The sequence below is a fragment of the Scyliorhinus torazame genome, chromosome 12 (genome assembly GCF_047496885.1).
Source record: "Scyliorhinus torazame isolate Kashiwa2021f chromosome 12, sScyTor2.1, whole genome shotgun sequence".
NCBI classification, from domain to species: Eukaryota; Metazoa; Chordata; class Chondrichthyes; order Carcharhiniformes; family Scyliorhinidae; genus Scyliorhinus; species Scyliorhinus torazame.
The window spans coordinates 175,286,275-175,307,662 of record NC_092718.1 but is presented as its reverse complement, the minus strand read 5'-3'; the positions used below and the strand labels follow the sequence as shown (position 1 = coordinate 175,307,662).

General features: G+C 44.1%; 1 protein-coding gene across 12 annotated transcripts in view; it reads left to right on the top strand.

Annotated features, from left to right (window-relative positions):
* The window catches only part of LOC140386756 (RIMS-binding protein 2-like), a 467,093-nt gene that overhangs the window by 122,291 nt on the left and 323,414 nt on the right, over window positions 1–21,388 (top strand). For 7 of the 12 annotated variants that reach the window (XM_072469421.1, XM_072469422.1, XM_072469416.1 and 4 more), the window contains exon 1: window positions 9,574–10,066. The exons of 3 other annotated variants lie outside the window; for them this stretch is intronic. In XM_072469421.1, the coding sequence (XP_072325522.1) occupies window positions 9,938–10,066 (129 nt within the window). In that variant the 5' untranslated portion in view covers window positions 9,574–9,937. Of the gene's footprint in view, window positions 1–9,572; window positions 10,067–21,388 lie in introns of those variants that run through there. 2 more of the 12 variants (XM_072469424.1, XM_072469426.1) reach the window with 2 other exon arrangements.

Here is a 21,388-nt window from a genome sequence, read left to right as displayed (position 1 = left end):
TCTGCCAACTTGGTGGTGTAATGTGATCAACTGCCCCCTGTCTGAATTTGCCCCACCCCCTCCCAACAGCACAATCTGACCCCCCCTTCCCACCATGTCAATCCATGGCCCCACCCTCTGGCTCAGTCCATTGCGCAGGACAGGGGCTAGGCATCTGCTGACTGCCACAATGGTGTCCGGTTTCCGGAGAAAGACAAGCAGAGTGTGAAAGAAGAGAGGGCTAGAAACAGAGTGGGAAAGGTGAGATCGAAAGAGAGGCAGTGGGAAAAGAGAGAGTGAGTGGGAATGGGAAGCAAGTAAAATGTTGAGCTGAGTTTCAGGAGTGCTGTGGGTGAGGCACAGAAGCTACTCCACTTGGGGCTTGTTTGGGTGGTTTAGTTATATCTAAATTAAATTTATTCGGTATTTCTGTTATATCAGTGATTTATTTTGTTTTGCAAGTTATTCTGACTAGGAATGCACATGTACTGTACAGAATCTCAACTTGTACATTGAAAATCGCTTATTGTCACAAGTAGGCTTCAAATGAAGTTACTGTGAAAATCCCCTAGTCGCCACATTCCGGCGCCTATTCGGGGAGGCTGGTACGGGAATTGAACCGTTCTGCTGGCCTGCCTTGGTCTGCTTTAAAAGCCAGCTCTTTAGCCCTGTGCTAAACCAGCCCCTGCTGAAACATTGTTTCTTTTGGAGCAAGACATAACTGAAGGAACCTAATTCTGGCTTTAACATTGATTCCTATGGAAACCAACGATTCACTTAAAGTCGTTTCACTTAATCCTCGATTTTCAGGAACACAACCACTAAGTGAGGCCTTACTGCATTTGTATTTATATAGCGCCCTTAATTTTAATGAAACGTCCCTAAGGTGTTTCACAGGAGTATTATAAAATAAAGTATGATACCACGGCACATAAGGCGACATTACGTCACATGATTAAAAGCTTGGTCAAAGAGGTAGATTTTAAGGCGAGTCCTAAAGAAGGAAAGTGAGGTAAAGATTACTCAAATCACATCGAATGCTTCTTGAAGTATTTCTTGTGTGCCATCCTCCTTTTATCCTTAACTGTATTTCCGATATCGCAAATTAGGGTTTGAAACAATTTAGAGTCCCGTATCTATACCTTAGCCTATTTTAGCAGTGTTGGATTCGCCTGGATTTCTTTTACTTGACAACAGTTAGAGATAGCTTTCAGCAACCTCTCTGTGTCCTGGACATGTGCAGTTTGCAGAACACCATCCGCTTCTTATTATGTGGTCTACGAAAGAAGTACTTTGCATTTAGAAAGCACCTTTCATGATATCAAAGTATCCCGAATTGCTTTGCAACCAATTAAATACATTTTTTGAAGCGTAGGCATCCATTGTAATGTAGGAATTGCAGCAAGTCCCACAGTGAAATAATGAATATATAAGTCCGTTTCCGGGATTAATATTAACTAAAACACAGAGGGAAATTCCTTGCTCTTTGAAACAGCACCATGGGATCTTTTATATCCACCAGAGAGGACAGACAAAGCCTCAGTTAAATGTCTGACAGGGCAGGATTCCTGCACTACTGCAATGGAGTGCCATCTTAGATTTTGTACTCAAGTTGCTGGTGTGGGTTTTGCACCTTAAATTTATGACTTGCAAGTACTAGCACCGAGCAGTTAAGTACATTTGAGATAGATTTTCTGGAGCAATACACTCCAGAGCCAATGAGGGGGTAAGCCTTTACCAGAGTAATAAGTAATGAACACACTTAGTTAATAATCTAACAGTTAGGTAACTGTTTATTTATCAAAGAGTGGCCATAATATGATCAAATTCAATGTTATATTTGAGAGGGAGGAATATAACTGTTACCGAGAGTCTACATTTTGATACGTCTAATTTTAATGGGATCGGACAGCAAACTGGTCACAATCGTTATCAAGTCAAAATACAGATTAACAATGGAAGGTGTTCAGTAAAGAAAATGAGCTAAATACAGAACCAGGGTATTCCCCTACGAAGCAAGAGCTCTACTTACTAAATAAAATGGTTCTGGTTGACAAAGTGCTAAGAATAGGATATAGATGTAGGCAACTGGGAGAGATATAGATAGCAGGAAAGGAAGATAAAAATTATAGATAAAAGGAACATAAAATGAAACTTGTAGCGGATATAAGGATTAACCGAGGTTGGTAGCTTGAGTTGGCACATTTCCCACCTCAGCAGACCAACCTTGGTAAAAAGTACATCATCAGACCCAATTTTCGCTCCAGGAGGTGTGACTGGGAGTAAAGTCGGTGGTTCTCCTTCCCACCCAATGCAGAAGCAGATCAAAGATGGCCACAAGGATGGTCAAGTACTGAGTAAGGCTGGTTAAAAGGCACACCAGGGTTCTCTGGGAATCTATCCTATTCATTTCATTAAACCTCAGGCCCTCTAACTATCCACCCTCACTCCCTAACACTCTCTGCCCACTCCTCATGCCCCCACCCCTACACCCATGGCCCCTTACACCCTTCATGCCAACTCACCCAGTATCCACCATCGGCAGACCTCCTTAGCCATGTTGAGATTAGATAAAATACAGTACTAAAATGTATTCAGCTTCGCTATTATAAAAAAACTTACAACATGAAAGTCTAATCAAGAACGTGTATACAAGACTTTTAAATTGTTTAATCTCTTCAAAACAAACAAAATTCTAGTCATTACCCCACATCAAAGAAAGCTAATCCTTTAATAATCTCTGAGCTGTCAATTAAACTGTGAATTTAGAATACCCCTGCTGAGATGATAATGACTTTTTGAAATCAAAACCCTTCGGGAAATGTAAGCAAACAGCTATTGTAACTGCTAGAACAGGATTTTATAACGTCTCACTGACACCTGTTTTTTTTTAAAGTTAAGAGTAGAGCATTTTAAAAGATCACAGCAGTTAGACAAACCTCCCCCACCCTTTAAGAGTCTTTACACCTATTCCATAAATTAATTACTCCTGCATGGATTAAGACCCTTGCAACAAAATAGGGTCTATTATGGCCCTGCTTAGTTCACGTTTCCTTCTTGTGATTCACCCTCCACCACCTTTTCCTACCAGCAAAAGTGGGATCTGTTGGATATGGGGGTGGGACATCTGAATCTGGGTCCCGTTTGGAAGATCAATGGAGTCTTCATGATTCTGTGAAAACCAACCCAAAGTTATTATGATTATATGAGAAGAAAAAAGGTAGCCAAGGGTAATGTTGACCCTTTCAAACAGATGTGGGAGATATTTCAATGAAAATAAAGAAATGGCTGACTTGTCAAAGAGTTACTTTGTGTCAGTCTTCATGATAGAGGAAGAGGATAGTACACCAGACATTCTTGGGAACTAATAATGAAGCAGAAATTGGTACTTGTTAAAATTAATGGAAGCAAGGAAACAATACTGGACAAAATAATGGCCCAAAATACTCAATTATCCACAGAACCTGATGGTTTCTATCCCTGAATTTTAAAGGAAGGAAGTGATAAAATTGTGAATTCTTGAGCAATACATTTTAAAGGATCCTCAATTCAGTAATTTTTAAACATTTTTACTTGTTTTGGGGGATGTGGCATTGCTGGCTAAGCCAGCATTTTCTTTGCCCAATCCTAATTGCCTTTGAGTTGGTGGTGAGTCGCTTTCTTGAACTGCTGAAGTCCATGTAGTGTAGGGACACCCATAATGCTGTTAGGGAGGGAGTTCCCAGATTTAGATCCAGTCGTAGTGAAGGAACAACAATATCGTTCTAAGTCAGTGTGTGACTTGGAGTGGAACTTGCAGGTGGGGGTGTTCCCACATGACTCATGCCCTTGTTCTAGGTCTTGGTTGTCCTTCTAGATTGAAAAATTACAAATGTAACCTATTAGTTAACATAAGGCAAGAGAGAGAAATCAGGAAGTTATAGACCAGTTTGAATAACATCTGTGTGGGGAGGTCGTTGGAATCTATAATTAAGGACAGCGTGATTTGAGCTGATTAGAGAGGACCAATATAGATTTATAAAGGGTACATCATGTCTAACGAGCTTAATTGAATTTTCTTTCAGAAAGTAACCAGTGGTAGGAGGGGAACATATATGCACGCAGTTTATATAGACTTCCGAAAGAGATTTAATCAAAGTTCCACATAAAAGACTGTTAACCAAAGTTTAAGCTCATGGAATTGTCGGCAAACTGTTGACCAGGTTAGAAGATTGGTTCAATAATAGAAGCAGGGATAATAGGTATGTACTCAATGTAAAGGAGTGATGAATGGCATCCCACAGGAATTTGTGCTTCAACTTTTCATGATACGTTTTTGAATAATGTAATAGAGAGAGCTATGTATCTAAAGTTGCTGATGACACAGATTGGTTTAGTAAATAATGTCGATGGAGGCACAAAATTTCAAAGACGCAATTATGGATTAAGTGAGTAGGCAAGAATATTTTATCAAAACAATTAAGTGTGATGTCTTCCATTTTGGAACAAAAAAGGATATATCTGAGTATTTTTTTTAAATGGTGAAAAGCTAATATTAGTGGTGGTCCTGCAAGATTTTGGGATCCATGTACACATCACTAAAATGTAGCAGTCAGGTACAAAAAATTATGAAAAGGCTAATGGAATGTTAGCCTTAATATTTGAAGGGCTGGAATGTGAAGGTGAAAGAGTTTTGCTACAGCTATACAAAACCCTGGTTAGACCAGATCTCGTTTACTATGTACACTTCTGAGCACTACATTTCAGAAACGATGGCCGAATTTCTCCCATTTTGAAACTAGATGCGGTTGTGGGCAGCCCCCCTGCCCCACTTGGACCTCCATGCTTTGTCTCTGGATTCTTCATCCATCTCTTTCCAGCAAATTATGTAGTATCCTTTTAATCCGCTTGTATGTGAGCTTTTCATGCAGAGTTATTACGGTCCAGATCCCGTCCCTTTGGTCTTCCCTCTGCCTTACATTGCTCTTCATCTTCATCCATCTCCTTTCCTCACACGCTCCTCCCCTCTCCTTGCATGGCCCAACTTCCATATTACCCCTTTGGCTTTGTCAGGCCCCCACACCCGAACCCACCCATCCCACCCCCCAACTTCTCACCTCACACTCCATTCCGGACTTTTGTTGTGGTCACTGCATGACTACTGCAGTACAGTGCTGCCCAGACAGATACTGATGTGTGGACCAAGAAGGAAGGAGACCCCTGTACATCCTAACTCCATGTGCAGTACTGATCCAACTCAGTGACACAGGAGGGTCCATGAGTCCCAACAGCATGGTGCAGTCCTTGAAGCCAATCTCAGCATGGAGATGGAGGGCAGGAACTGGTTTTCCCCAGCAGAGTGGTGAACAATGCATCAAGAGCAAAGAAGAACAATAGCAAACAGCTTTGTTGCACGCATCTCTAAATCTTTTGCAAACTGAGCGCAGCCTTCTGCATGTGACTCTTTAGCAATTGGATTTGATGCTGGCGTGATTTCCCTCTGCCATAATGCAAGATTGGAAGACGGGACAGGACACTGGTGGCAGATGTTTTTAACAAGCATTCATGTGATGCAAATGATGGCAAATGGAGTTTGAGTCACCTGCCAGGAAGATGACCGACTTGCCACTGGAAGAATTGCAACATTGTTTTATGCTGGCGGGTTTCTGACTTTTGACTTCTGCCAGAGTCTCTGCGCCTGCCTCCAAGCCCGCGACAGGATCATTGGGAGAATTCCGCCCGATTATATTGGCATGCATTTTCACTGGATCAGGTCAACCTGGGAGTATTGTAAAAATGGTGGGTTGGACCTGATTCCGGTTTCCTCCCACATTTCTGTTTCCATCAATTTTTGCTGGCATGGGTTAAGGGTATGGATAAAACAGCACACGCAGGACATTCCCACCCTTGCCAACTACTTTGTGGGAGTGGACAGCCACCTCCTCCTGGAATGCAGTGATTGACAGCCCACGGTGGAGATTAGAAAAAAAACATTGCTATCTGTTTTTGAAATTTCAACAGACTTCAATTTGCCTGGAGCTGTAATGGATTATTTTATAGCTAGGGCTATCGCACATGCTAGGCTGAGATTCAAAAGTTCAAAAACCACTTATCTCAGCAGGGGGCTGTGGCCAGACAGTTTTATGAGACTATTAAAGTATTCTCTGGCTTTGATGTGGCTATTGAAATAATTGTTTGTTTTTACAACAGATTAACCTCTCAAGGGGATTTTAAGGGGATTTGAACATTTTAAATGACTTGGAGGATATATGGGGGACATGAAATATGAGGGGATATGGGGGACATAGCGAGTACATGGAGAGAATATGAAGACATGGAACAGAGGGTATGGGAGCATAGAGTGAGTATGGGGAATTTCAGAGGGCATGTCGAGCATGGAGGGAGGATGAGGGGCATGTAGAGTGTGTGGGAATGAGGCTTTTAAGGGTCTGACATTCATTATTAAAACTACCTGATGACCCAGTAAACAGAGGCATATGTTCTGGCTTGCCAGCTTTGTCATCTGCCTGGCTCCATTGCTGCCTCAGGCCTGTGTCCTGAGGTGGTGGGCCTGACTATCCTACCCCAAACAAAATATAGTGGGCGGCAGCCTTTTTGAATGAAATGGGTCTGCTGAGTCTGGAAGTTTCCTGATTCTACTTTCCCACTTCAACAAAAATCCAGGCCTTGGAAGACCCTTTCATCAGAATGTTTTCAAGGCTACACGGATTTAAATTATGGAGAAAACTTACATAAAATAGGTTTGTAGAATATAAAAGATTAAGGAGGGTTTTGATTTGGGTTTTTAGGATTGTGAAAGAAATTGGTATGGTACAGAGAAACATCTTCCATAGTTGAGGGAGTCTAGGGCAAGGGGACATTACCTTTAGAGTCATAGAATTTTACAGCACAGCAAGAGGCCCTACAGCCCAGCATCAGAGCCAGGCCAGTTAGGAAACATTGCTTCCCACCTAGGTGGTAGAAGTATTGAATTCTGCCAGAATTAACAATAGATCAATATTTTTTTGTGAACTAAGGGGAGTGGTGTGGTTAGGTGGAATTAAGACTCGGGTCAGCCATGATATCACAAACAAGACCATGCATTTATATAACACCGTTGACATAGGAAAACTTCCCAACGTTCCCACAGAATGGTGGAACAGGCTTCAGGGACTGAATGGCCGACTCCTGTGTTTCAAGGTTGACACCAATTTCACCAATTGGAGTTGAAGGTTAGAAAGTTCTGTCTAGCATCCTGTGAGAGTTTAATATATATTTTCTTTCTCCAGAAGACTTTGAAAAAAACTCAAGATTGAATTTTCAAAGCTTTTAATTCAGATGAATGACAGCTTAAATGTTAGTGTATTACAAATTGTGCTTTTCTGTTATGAACTCCACTCAGGTAAATAATATGTGAGAGGCAGTACCCATGAAGAGCAGCACAGGTGGCCATGTTTTCTTTTGTTGACTGTTAGCAAGAAATGAAGAGATCGTTTATAGAGAATAAAATTCTGTTTATTGTCAGACATCTGACAGCCATTTTTTGTTTGGTTTTGGTTGCATTTACCTTTTTTTTTTTTAGGTTTGAAATCCAGTGTTTTGGTTTTTCACCTGATAAGTGGAGCACCTAGATCCCATTGCTAATTTGTAGGTCTGCCCCTTTCAGGTCTACCATCTGGTTTTTGTGTGGGCCTTCTGAATCCCAAACTTCCATAGACGGTATGGTAGCTGCTTCTGAGCACACCTTCTCTGCTCTGTAAACCTTGCCCTCACTGGGACTCGTAATCCTCATATACTCTGATCCAACTGTGACCCTATTTTTATTATCTACCTCACCCAACCTGTACCTCTACTTTGACTTTGAGATAGATTTAAATATGAAAAGGTGAAACCCCAGAAGTGCTGACTTCACGTAATTTCTGTCAGTGCCTTTATATGTTACACATTGGATTTTTTAAAAAAAATTTAGTGTACCCAATTATTTTTTTCAATTAAGGGGCAATTTAGCATGGCCAATCCACCTAACCTGCATATCTTTGGGTTGTGGGGGTGAAACCCACGCAGACATGGGGAGAATGTGCAAACTCCACATGGACAGTGACCCAGGGCCGTGATTCGAACCTGGGTCCTCAGCGCCGCAGTCCCAGTGCTATCCATTGCGCCACATGCCGACTGCCACATTGGATATGCTGCTCTGCTTTTGTGGCGTGCACTTGCTGTCTTATCTGAAATGTAATCTGTGTTTTGACACACGCATACTTACATGTTACTCCTGGGAAAATTAGGTGAATTAGTGTAGAGGGTCTAAGAGGTTTGCAGATACACATTAAAAAAACATTAGAAGTAGCAACACGTTAACAAGGTCATAAAAATGCACTGGGATTCATTTTAGAATACAATTGAAAAGTGGGGAGATGTTATGTTAAACTCGTATAGAAGTTTGGTTAGGCCACAGATTGAATCAATGTTTCAGGAGAAACATCTTTACCCAGAGAGTGGCATATGGAATTTGCTACCACATGGAGCAGTTGAGGTGAATAGCATAGATAACTTCAAGCTAGATAAGTACATGCGGGAGTAAGGAATAGAATGATATTCAGATAGGGATAACTGGAGTGTGTAGCATTTGGCAGATGTGCTGTGAGGCAGTATGGTATGTAATGTCCCTCTGCTTCTCTGTGGAAAGTACATACATGAGATGTTCTTTCTCTCACTGTCCAGTTGTATTTTAATGGCAGGGCTATTGAGAGCAGCAAGTGTGTTGATTGTGGTTTATTGGAATAATAGCTGCTTGTGAGGAAAGCTGCCAGCTACCCAATTACAGACTGAAACAGCATCCCCTTCTATGTGTTTTGTATATATTTTTTAGTTGGGACAAAGTATATATTGTGAATAGTAATTATTGTAAGTGCACTTTAAATGGAACCCTGCTCCTGTAGCTCGCACAAGTTCATTTTTATTCTGCTGCTACTGAGGGGTCCCAGCAGTGCACGTGAGGCTTTTGGTTGCTGTGGATGAATGTTGATACTGATCTGTCCCACTGTGGACTGACGATAAGATTCCTGTGTTTGCAGCAGGCTGTCATTTGTTCCCCTGCGAGGGTTACATTTGTTTTCCTCTGTTTTCACCTACCTCTTTTTTTTGGATTGCAGTTGCAGACAATTCTCTGGGATCTTGGCAGGGGAGGGGCTGGTTTAGCACAGGGCTAAAGAGCTGGCTTTTAAAGCAGACCAAGGCAGGCCAGCAGCACGGTTCAATTCCCGTACCAACGTCCCTGAACAGGCGCCGGAATGTGGCGACTAGGGTCTTTTCACAGTAACTTCATTTGAAGCCTACTTGTGACAAGCGATTTTCATTTCATTTTTTCATTACAGTGACTGGGACCATTTCTGAAGTGTGCTGAGGGCTGTGGCTTCAGTATTGCAGTGTGGTAACCTCTCTGATCAATAGCAAACACAGCATTCTAATACTGTAACCCGGGCAACGGGCACACATTGCCTGCTGATAGGCCAGCTCCGAGAGGAACACCGGATTGGTGGATTGCGGAAGGTGGCTATGAAGTGGTGGGTTTTAATGTTGATTAGTTCCAAATAGGGGAGCAGGAGGACAGCAGGTACATCTCTGACACCGCAGTGCAGCTTCAGATCTTCGTACGCTGTGGCTGAAGGAGCAGCAGCAGCAGCAGCAGCAGCATGCCTATTGATGGATGGGAGGGTGCTGAATAAATAGGCTGATGTGATGCACGCTGGCTGGCTGCAAGGAACCTGCTGTGTTGTGCGACAGATTCAAATACACAGTCCACTACCGAGACTCACTGTCTATAGAAACTGCAGATTGCCGTCCTTTGTGCTACCGACTGGGGGAAAAAAAACCTGGAGTTGTGTGCTTGATGTATGACAGATTTGTGTTGATGATGGGATCAGTAGACGCTGGCAGCTGATGCAGGAGCTGTGAGCAGCCTTTTAATTCAGACCTGGGGATGGAGGCACGGACAGAGGAGGAGAGGCGGTCATCATCGCAGCATCTCTTTGTCACTGTTGAGGGGACGCCAGGACATCAGTCACTGTGTGAACATATTAATGGATGGGAAATGGAGGCTCTGCAGCCGGTAAGAGCTGTGTGTGGCAGAGACGGGAATGCAGATGTGTCTGACAGGCAGCTTTAGGTCACATGGCTGCTGTAGGATTTGAACTGAGTGTGACTGGCTGTCCCAGCTGCAGGGGACTGCGCAAAGCTGGTGACGGACTTGCCAGGCAGTGGGGGCAAATTAGCTCAAAGTGCCTGCTTCTTGTTCCTGGAACACCCAGGAACCTGATGTCCACAATCAGAAAACCATGACAAAACTGACAATATTTTTTCATCGAAATTTAAAACAACAAAAATTTGAAGTAATGGTTTCTACACAAAATATTGCAGCTGCCTGGTTTAGGTCTTTGCTAATCCCTTAAAGCAAGTGTTACAGAACAATCTCTGCCAGTTACTATTTATCTTAGAAGCAAACTGAAGGGTATTGACCGGTATTAAGTCGGCGTTGAAACATTCTGCTGTGTTAGTGACGGCAGGCCAACAGTTTTAGGAAACGGACAGAGACCCAAGATGTTTAATGTGTGGCTATCTGTCTTTCATCATTCTGTGGTTTTGTGTGTGCCCCCTCCCTCCCCCATCCCTGTTGCGATTATTTAGATTCAGGCAGATCATAGTTTTCACCTGTCCCAATTAAAGAGTGCTGTTGTGCAGTCACACACAGAGTTCACAATAACCTGACAATATGACGAGCGTAATTTTAAAATGATACTTTGACAGTCATTGTGGCCCAAAATGGAATGAAGAGGAACTGAAGAGAACCCATTCACTGCTATTAAAATCATGTTAGTGCAGGAGAAACATCCAGAGAGATAAAACTGCGCAGAGTGTTAATTGATTAGCTGTATATCACAATTCACTTTGAAAACTGTACAGTCAAGAAACTGGTGGTAACCACAACGTGTGCTGTGCAATTTCAACAGTCCATGTTGTCAGTGCTTTCTCTTGGTTAATGTAGAATGAGTTTGGTAGACCGAGAATAATCAAATCACAAATATAATTCTTTAGAGCAGAGTTTACCAAGCATCAGCTCAATAAACTATCATGGGCATTGATATATTCCTGTACATTTTTGTTAACCAAAGGTTTTAAATGATATAGGGCCAATGCAGGTATATGGAGTTAGGACATCGGTCGCCCATGATCTCATTGAGTGGTGAAGCAGGCTCAAGCAATTAAATTGCTTACTTTTGTTCCTCTATCTGGCTTGACACATGCCTTTGACAAAAGAAGCAATGTCAAGGCAAATTAAAAGAACAAAACTGTCCCCCTACAACCTCTCTATTTGTGATACTTGCTGTTATATACTGGAGCTTCCATCCTGTGATTTCATGGTGGCATCTGAACTCCTTAATTATAGTAGCCAGACAATCAGTTATTTTCTATATATCATTGACAGTATACTTGAACAGAATTATATACAGATATATGTGTATATGATTAGTCCATCAGACTATGTTTCTTTCTGCATTAATGTTGTATTTATGGGAATACCTAAGCGCAACCAATATGTTTGAACTGTAGGGCAGAAATTGTGAGACTCAGTTGTCAACATGGAATCTTGAAAAAAGATAGGTCTGCTGAGTGCCACATTGGGGCACAATTGCTGTTAAACCATTTCCCAACAAACCTCCAGGCCAGAAATTCAGCATTGCAATTTCTGCCCTAGCCTCTGTCCAGTTGCATCAGCATCCACTGTCATATCTTGCAGTCTCCTGTTCTTGCAGTGCACTGCGGTTGTATGCTTTATTGCATACATTATGCCGCTTCTTAAACAAGGCAATACCAATAGATTTATGAGTGGTGACGGGCCTTCTCTCCGTGTCGGTGAAAGCACTCCCTGGGGAAATGTGAATACTGTATCTATTTCTGCCGAATGAAATGAGGTAACTTGATCTGGCTTAAGAGTGCTCAGAGGGAACATTGTGACATTGTTATTGGCCTAATCTTTTTTTTAAATGCCATTGAGGAGCATATGCATGCACTTCTATGGAGGCATGTATGCAGAAGTAAGTATCTGTATTGCTGCAAGTTTTAATGCTATCAGACTTCACTTCCAATCCATAAATACATGGTTCACATCCAGATATGCACTTTATGTACTGCAGCATAGGTCTCTATTGAAACAACTTTCAATCGTATCCTCCGAAAGGTCATCTCTCCCTCCTTGTTCACACATTGAATTTTCTCTTGTCCACTTTAAAGTCAGGGAGTAAATTAATCCTAAGTGGCATTCTCTTTCATGGTTGATATTAACACAGGGTTTTAGTCCCTACACTACATAGATACAGGTGATTTTGTTTAAAAGTTGCTTTGCACGTAACTGTACTTTGGTTACATTCTTTACTCTAATGTCCTTCAAGTTAACAAACATTAAAGGTTGGGAAGCAAGGTTATTTCTGCAGGTGTTAAGAAGTAGAGCATGTACCTATGTATTAAAAATCTTGTTTGCATCCAATTGTTTCCATCTTTTTCAACGATTAATTCCCTTGTCCAAACTTATATTGCCTCTGTAAACTTGTCTCATTGTAAATGTATTCTCCCACTAGTGGAGATTTTATAGTGCTACTTTGACTGGTGAAATTACAGTGTAACAAGTTTTCATAAACAGTTTCTATTATAAATATGACACAGAAATGTATTACCTAGAATTACACAGACGTTACAGCACATAAACAGGTGTTACAGACAGGAGCGAGATTTAAACAGCCCTGATTCTTCCTCTCATTACCCATCCGTAAACAGAAAGCTGGTTTTATTTTCTGATTTCCTCCTTTGGGACACCACTGCCCTGCAGCTCATCAACTAGCTGAGGCGTCTCCCTCACCATCTGCATGTCTACTTGTGACCCTCACCTGTTCTCCCTCTAAGGTTGGGTAGATGGTGTGGGCAAGCCAGACTTGGCTTGGGGTGTACAAGCTTCTTTCTTTCTAAATGGGTCTTCCCGGGCCGGGACCATTTTGTGTCCCTGTTCTGCCCGTGTATCTGGACATATTGGGCGGCACAGTAGGGTAACAGTGGTTGGCACTGTTGCTTCATAGCTCCAGGGTCCCAGGTTCGATTCCCGGCTTGGGTCACTGTCTGTCCGGAATCTGCACATTCTCCCCGTGTCTGCGTGGGTTTCCTCTGGGTGCTCTGGTTTCCTCCCACAGTCCAAAGATATGCAGGTTAGGTGGATTGGCCATGCTAAATTGCCCTTAGTGTCCAAAAAGGTTAGGCTGGGTTACGGGGATATGGTGGAGGTGTGGGCTTAAGGAGGGTGCTCTTCCCAAGGGCCGGCAGACTCGATGGGCCGAATGGCCTCCTTCTGCACTGTAAATTCTATGATATCCTCCGTAGGTGTGCTAGCTTTGGCTGCTTTCAATTCCTTTATCCCATCATGGAAAGTGGGCGTCGCTGGCTGGGCCAGCATTTATTGCCCATCCCTTTTTAAACAGTCAACCACATTGCTGTGGGCCTGGAGTCACATGTCGGCCAGACCAGGTAAGGATGACAGATTTCCTTCCCTAAAGGACATTAGTGAATTCAACATTCACCATCTGCCCTGGTGGGATTTGAACCTGGGTCCCGAGAGTATTACTCTGGTTTCTGGATTATTAGTCCAGTGACAATACCACTGCACCACTGTCTCCCCTAAAACTGGGTGAGGCAGTTTCTTCACTGGCTCTGGGGATATTTGGATAGCCAGACCTCCTGCTCACCCAGCTGGGGTGAGGGATCCTTTCTGGGCTTAATCACTTGTTTTCTTTCAGGCTCTTTGGCTACATGAGGCATCTCTCTCACTATTTTGTTTCCTGCTTTAGGGCTTCCCTGGTCCTTATTTAAATTGGGGATATTTGGGGAATTGATTTCAGATTCTAGGAGACTTCTCTGGACCCCATTTAATTTTACTGGCCTGGCTTCAGCCTTGCTAACTTTGAGCAACTCTCGCTTGAAGTCCTTGGGAGCTATTCCACCCATCTGGGCCTTGTGACCTTTCTGCCCTACTACAGATTTCTGCTGCTTTGTCTTGGCGTCTTTCATTACTGGCCTTTTACCAGCCTTTTAATTCCAGGTCACTTTCCTTGAACCACCTTTTCCCTGATAGGTTCTTTCATCCCGTGTAGGGTCTCTGTGCCTTTTCTAGCTTTCTGCCACAATGCAGAGTTTTGCTGTAATCGATTGGGTTGTTCAGCCTCTCTGGACTAGTACTCTGGCATAGTACTTGGGATCTCACCAGGTCATTTCCCTGCAATATAGCTAATTCTCTCATCTCCTTTTGGAATTCCCTCTCTGCTTTTTCAGCTTTTAACTTAATCCCCAGCATCTTTTGTTGGTGGGCTTGTTTTTTCTCTTGTTCTCTTTCCTGGAACACTCTCTCCTTTACACTCTCTAACAGCCATTTTATGGCACAGGTATCCAATCAGCGTTTGTTCCTGATTCTTCAATCAGTTCTGGATAGGAACTGAGGCCTCACTTTTTCAAAAGTATCTGGAGTACCTCAGGCATTTGAGCCTCAGGAGGAATTTTGATCTGTATGGTCCCAGCTACAAATCGTATTTGTCCCAAATGGTTTCACGATAGAACCATAGAATTTCTACAGTGCAGAAGGAGGCCATTTGACCTATCGAGTCGACATTGATGCTCTGAAAGAGATTCCCACCTAGGCCCACTCTCCCATAACCTCACCTAACCTGCATATCTTTATTTTTTTAGAAACATTTTATTGAGGTTTTTATGGTTCTGTAACAACAATCGAATAAACAATGTACATGAAAATAAAAATATAAACATAGTGCAAAAGCCGTCATCCTCCGTTACAGGTCCCACCTTTACTAACCCCCTACTCTAAACTAAACTAAACCCCGACCCCCCCCCCCCCCTTTCTGCTAACGGTTAATTTTCCCCAAAGAAGTCGACGAACAGTTGCCACCTCCGGACGAATCCTAACAGTGACCCTCTCAAGGCGAACTTGGTTTTCTCCAGACAGAGAAAGCTAGCCATGTCAGTTAGCCAGGTCTCCGACTTCGGGGGCTTTGAGTCCCTCCAAGGTAATAGTATCTGTCTCCGGGCTACCAAGGAAGCCAAGGCTAGAACGTCTGCCTCTTTCTCCTCCTGGATTCCCGGGTCTTCCAACACTCTGAAAATCGCCACTTTTCTATTTTACATTACCATGTCCACCTTCAGTCCCCTCAAATGCACGAACACACGTGCCCTCTTAACTGGCCCATTTAGCCCTCTTATGTTCCAGGTGATCAGCCTGGTTGGGGGGCTTATCGCCCCCTCACTCTCCTTCGCCGACCAGCCATCACCTTTCTTGGGCCAGTCTCCAGCCCGCGCCCCATGCATCCGCCGGCCCGCCCCCAGGCAGCCTCAGCCCCCGACCTCCTTTCTGTCCCACAGCAAAAGTCCCTCCCACGTCAGCGGAACAGCACTATATAAACCAACCCCTTCACCAAGCATAACATCTGCTCACCCCCACTGCGCTTCCGTGAGCTATCCCGCCCAGCTAGCTTGGTGACCACTGTCCATGGCGTCAGACATTGTCCCACCTATTGTTCCCTCCCCCCCTCCCCCTCCCCCACTTGGACACACATATGCAAAAGAAAAACAATCCCAACACAATTGCCCAGAAAAAACACGAAAAACGCAGAAAAGATCAAACAGAAGATCCAACATCAAACATTCACACCTCCATCCCCCATCAGTGCAAATGTAAACTTTAACTCACACAGCTCTGCAACAAGCCCCAGATCAATACAGAAGGCATTACACATAACGTCCGAAAAACAAGAAACTTTTTTTAACATAAGCGCTGCAGCAAAGTTCAAGGACCTCAGTCGGCCACCAGCCCTTTCCTTCTAGCAAAGTCCATCGCTTCCTCGAGCGACTCAAAATAAAAATGTTGCTCCTCATACGTGACCCAAAGACGGGCCGGATACAGCAGTCCAAACATAACATTTTTCTTGAAAAGGGTCGACTTTATCTTGAAAAGGGTCGACTTTATCGCGAGCGCTCTGTGAGCCCTTTCCACCTCCCAGGGGCGGGAGAAAGTCCCTTCCCCCAGTAACATCTCGAACATGCCTGCTATGTACGCCCCTGCGTCCGTTCTTTCGGACACCTCCGGGAGACCAACGATTCTCACGTTCTGCCGGCAGGACCTATTCTCTAGGTCCTCCACCTTCTCCAGGATCCTCTTCTGCTGGTCTCTCAGCATCCCCATCTCCAACTCCACTGCTGTTTGATGTTCCTCCTGCTCAGCCAGCGCCTTCTCCACTTTCTGGATCGCCCGGTCTTGAGCATTCAGTCTAAGTTCCAGCCGTGCAATCGATTGCTTAATCGGGTCCAAACATTCCTGTTTCTGCTCAGCGAAACCCTCCTGAATGAACTGCATCAGCTGCTTCGTCGACCGCTGGGTCGTCGAGCCAGGACCCCGGTCGTCCGCAATACTTTCTCCCGTTGCAGCTTCAGCCCAAGCCTTCTCTGTTCGCTTATTTCTTCCTTTGCTAGCACTTCTGGTCCGCCTCGCCATGCACTGATGTAGGAATCTACTTTACAATTGCCTCCACCGTCAATTTACCGAATCAAGTCCGACAAAAAATCGGGGGCAAAGATCCAAAGGTCCGACGCGAGCGGGAGCCACCAAATGTGCAACCTACTCCTTCATAGCCGCCACCGGAAGTTACCTGCATATCTTTCAACACGAAGGGGCAATTTTAGCATGGCCAATCCACCTAACCTGCACATCTTTGGACTGTTGGAGGAAACTGAAGCACACTAGTAGATGCTTTCTTTTCCATACCCATCTTTCTAATATAATTCATCACCTTGTTCTAATGTGAGACTTTTGTTTCAGTATGTGCATTTGTCTTAAAACGTAGTTCCAACTCCAAGTTTCCCTCTTTTGATTTCCAATTGCTTTCTTTCCATATCCAATTCGGCTTCTTTCAAAATTTTGGACTCTGGCCAAATTAAAATTGGGTTTTCCGGACTTGAACTCCCAAATTCTGTTATGGACAGGAGGGAGATTAATTTAAACAGCTCGGCTTTCTCTTCTCACTACCTGTCCGTAAACAGAAAGGTGTTTTTGATTTCTGACTTCCCTCATTATAAGTGTGGCATATTTTTCACGACATTTCAATTTGGCGTGATCCTGCCTTCTGTTAATAATCTCACGGCATGTGCGAGAAAGGTAAAATTGGTTGGTTGGTTTATTTTTCTCACACACAATGCAAAAAAGAGGTTTCACAATATCAGACCCTTTTGCACTCATACAATAGTAAAAGGATAGTGAAAGAAAGGGTTAAGGGCAAGACCACGATAAAAATAAAAGTTACGGTTTCACGTGAGTCCAGAATCAAAAGTCCAATGGTACATTCCTTCGACAGTTTGCAGGCTGATTAATCTTTCCAGACATGAGGGGCGTCATTCTCCGACCCCCCGCCGGGTCGGAGAATGGCCGTTGGCCGCCGTGAATCCCGCCCCCGCCCCCGCCGAAGTCTCCGGTACCGGAGATTGGGCGGGGGCTGGACTCGGGCCGCGCCGGTTGGCGGGACCCCCCGCTGGATTCCCCGGCCCGGATGGGCCGAAGTCCCGGCCAGAAATTGCCTGTCCCGCCGGCGTAAATCAAACCTGGTATTTACCGGCGGGACCAGGCGGCGTGGGCGGGCTCCGGGGTCCTGGGGGGGGGGCGAGGGGCGATCTGACCCCGGGGGGTGCCCCCACGGTGGCCTGGCCCGTGATCGGGGCCCACCATGGCGGAGTCGGAAGAGACTCCCCACTGCGCATGCGCGGGAAACTGACAGCGGCCGCTGACGCTCCCGCGCATGCGCCGGGAAACTGACAGCGGCCGCTGATGCTCCCGCGCATGCGCCGTATTTCCACGCCAGCTGGCGGGGCTACAAACGCTATTTCCGCCAGCTGGCGGGGCGGAAATCCCTCCGGCGTCGGCCTAGCCCCGACATTGAGGGGCTAGGCCGCCAAAGATGCGGAGCATTCCGCACCTTTGGGCCGGCGCGATGCCCGTCTGGTTGGCGCTGTTTTTGGCGCCAGTCGGTGGACATCGCGCCGTTGGGGGAGAATTTCGCCCGAGGAGTTCCATGAAGGCAGAAGGCATTTTTTTTTTGTGATATTTTTATTCTCCTTTTTCACATTTTCTCCCAAAATTTACACCCAGCAATAAACAACAATCAGTAACAAATGCAATGTCATTCCCCATATCAAGAACAATGATCCCATCCTCCACCAAACCCCCAAACATTAACCAGCATGTTAACATAAACAAATGACAAAAAGGAATCGGGAATCACCCATAGTTACCATTAACACATACAGTCCCTCTCCCCCCAACCCTCCCAGCCGCCCCCCTAATGTTCGCTGTAATCCAATTCTCGAAAGTGCATAATGAATAATGCCCATGAATTGTAGAACCCCCCATCCTTCCCCTCAGTTCAAATGTGACCTGCTCAAGAGTCAAGAATTCCAGCAGGTCCCCCCGCCACGCCAGGGCACAGGATGGAGAGGTTGATCTGCACCCTAACAGGATCCGCCTTCGGGCGATCAACGAGGCAAAGGCTACAACATCTGCTGCTGCACTTGTTTCCAACACCGGCTGGTCCGACACCCTGAATATGGCCTCCCGAGGGCCCGGGTCCAGTTTCACGTGCACCACATTAGAAATTACCCTAAAAACTTGCTTCCAGCAATCCTCCAGCTTTGGACAGGACCAAAACATATGAACGTGGTTTGCGTGGGGGAGAAGGCATGTTGAGATGAATTAGCCTTGAAGATGCAAATACAGACGTTCCAATATTCCGGTGATCACATTGTAGGTGAGAGTGAGGCAATTTGAAACTTGAGCAGAGCTCTTTCTGCTACTACTTGTTAGATGGTAAATTGGAGACAATGACAGGCTGCTTGCCTGGAGTCCTGCTTCTCTTCTGAGATCAAACAGTAGGTGAAGATAAAATCCAAAAGCTGTATAACTAAAATACAGCTCATGTATTGGTCATGTGACAGGGTGGTTTCAGGTTGAGCTATTCTGTTAACGAGGCCCCTGGTTGAAACCCATTGTGTTTTGGAGCAGGTAATGGGAGGGTCATTAGCATACTATTGAAGATAAAGAGTTACAAACAGCTGCCTTTGCCCATAGCTGGCTGGGGCAGTGATGATGTATGCTAATCCATTGTGTTGGCTTGGCTGGAATACTTAAACGATGCAAGGGGTGTTACATTACAGTGGGCTTCATGTGTTAGCCTTTTTTCAGTTTCAGACTGCTCACAAATGTGCAGAAGCCAGCACGTGATCAGCTGGAGCCATTTTATCAGCCCATCAACTGTCTATTTTGAAAAAAGAATTTATTAAAGCAGCTAGGCTGACAGAGATATATTTTTGTTTTCCTCCCTATTCTCTGGTTAGGTCACAGACCATTTGGCCCAAGTGGTCTGTGCTGTTGTTTGTACCCAAGCAAGTCAGCTCCCACTCTAATTCATCTAATGCTGCCTGCACATCTTTCTATTTGTTCTCCTTCAATTACTTAGCTAGCTTCCCCTTAAAGGCATCTAGTCTATTTGCCTTAGCATCTCCATATGGTATCAAGTTCCAAATTCTAACCACTCTCTGGATAAAAAAAAATCTCCTAAATTTTTTGTTGGAGCTATTAGTGACTATTACATTATGACTCTTTGATTTGGACTCCCTCTGCCCTCCACAGGTTGAAACATATTTTCCGCATTAAATGCATTAGTGGAGACTCCATTAAGTCAATCCTGAGTCTTCTATTTTCTCGAGAAAACAGCCCTGTGTTCATAATAATGACTACCTCTCAGTTCTGTTATCATCCTTGTAAATCCTTTTTGTTCCTTCGTCTGTTCTTTATTCTTTTTGTAAGATGGAGATTCAGAACCGTACACGATGGTCTAACGAAGATTCTAAAAATTTGAACATTACCTGCTGTATTTCAATTCTCGGGGAATAAACCCAATATTTTATTGTTTGCATATTTTATGGTCTTTTTAACTTATGTTGCTATTTTTAATGATTTGTGAATTTGAATCCTTCAAGCTCGTCATTCCTCTATCATATTTAGATTCTTCTTTTCCCAGGAGCATACAGGCATCCTTAATTCACAAACCAAAATGTGCCACCTCACACTTACCTTATTGAAATGTATTTGTCATTTACATACTCATTCTACAAATAGGTTGAAGTGCTCCTCAGTATGAACCATGTCCTCAAATAGGAGTCATCCATAAATTTTGAAATTGTAGTTCGATTCCCAAGTCCAAGTTGTTTATGTAAATTGTGAACAATTTTTATTCCAACACTGATCCCTGTGAAATACTACTTCCCACCTTTACTACTCCTGTACACCTTCCCCAGAGCCATTTTTGTTGGAATGTTGTGCACTGTGTACTTCTGTGAAACTGCCCAGTAGAACTCTTCTACTCGCTGTACCTCTTCCTTTCTCAGACCCTCTTCGTGTGAAAGTCTCCTTCACCCTATCTTCATTTCCTACGTGAGTGTCCCACAAAATGTGCCTCCACCTGAACATCTAATCCCCTCTGCAAGACTCCGCTGTGCAATGCGACTCCGCTGTGCAATGCAACTCCTCCCCTTCTTTTCAAACCTCTTCTCCGTGAATAGTGTATTTTAAATGTCATGCCTTTCACCTGTAAGGCACTCTTGGTAAGGATATAAATGTTTGTGAGGTGCCCATTACTGCTTTACTCCCCTCTTCAGTGTTAATTCTCATTAAATCCTGGTGGTCTCTTTTTGGGGAGACTGTGGGTGGACATGTTAAAAGTGACAGTCCACCGTTACTTTTAGCAGCCTGAAGGCAGGGGAATTCGTACTCTGCTAGATGTGGTACAGTTCCCCTTCATTGCATTGTAATAATAGCCATAGTCTAAGGGCATTGGAGCTACAAGAAGATTAGTTTGCAGATCGTGAAAACTAAAATAATGAAAGGAACACCAAATTGATCCGTGTTCTTGTTTAAGAAACTGTGGAAAGTATGTCAATCAGAAAAAGAGCAAAAGGCACAACCACCCTGGCTGAACAAGTAGGCCAAGATTAATTAAAAAGCATGAATGGCCAGAGGGCTGAAGGAGGTGTCAAAAACAGACTCGAGGACCAAACATGTTTTAAAAAGATTTGGAGAAGCAAAAAGGCGAGGTCGCAGACAAAGTCAGTTCAGGATAAATGAAATGATAGTTGGAAAAAAAAAGCCAAAAGACAAGTGAAAGGCAGATCGAAAACAGCCAAAGATATTTTTGCATTGTGGAAGTAGCAGATGAAAAACGAGGGGCAGGATTCGCCGAGCCTCCGCTTCGAAATCGCGAACGGCGCGTGAGCAGAGAATCGCCGT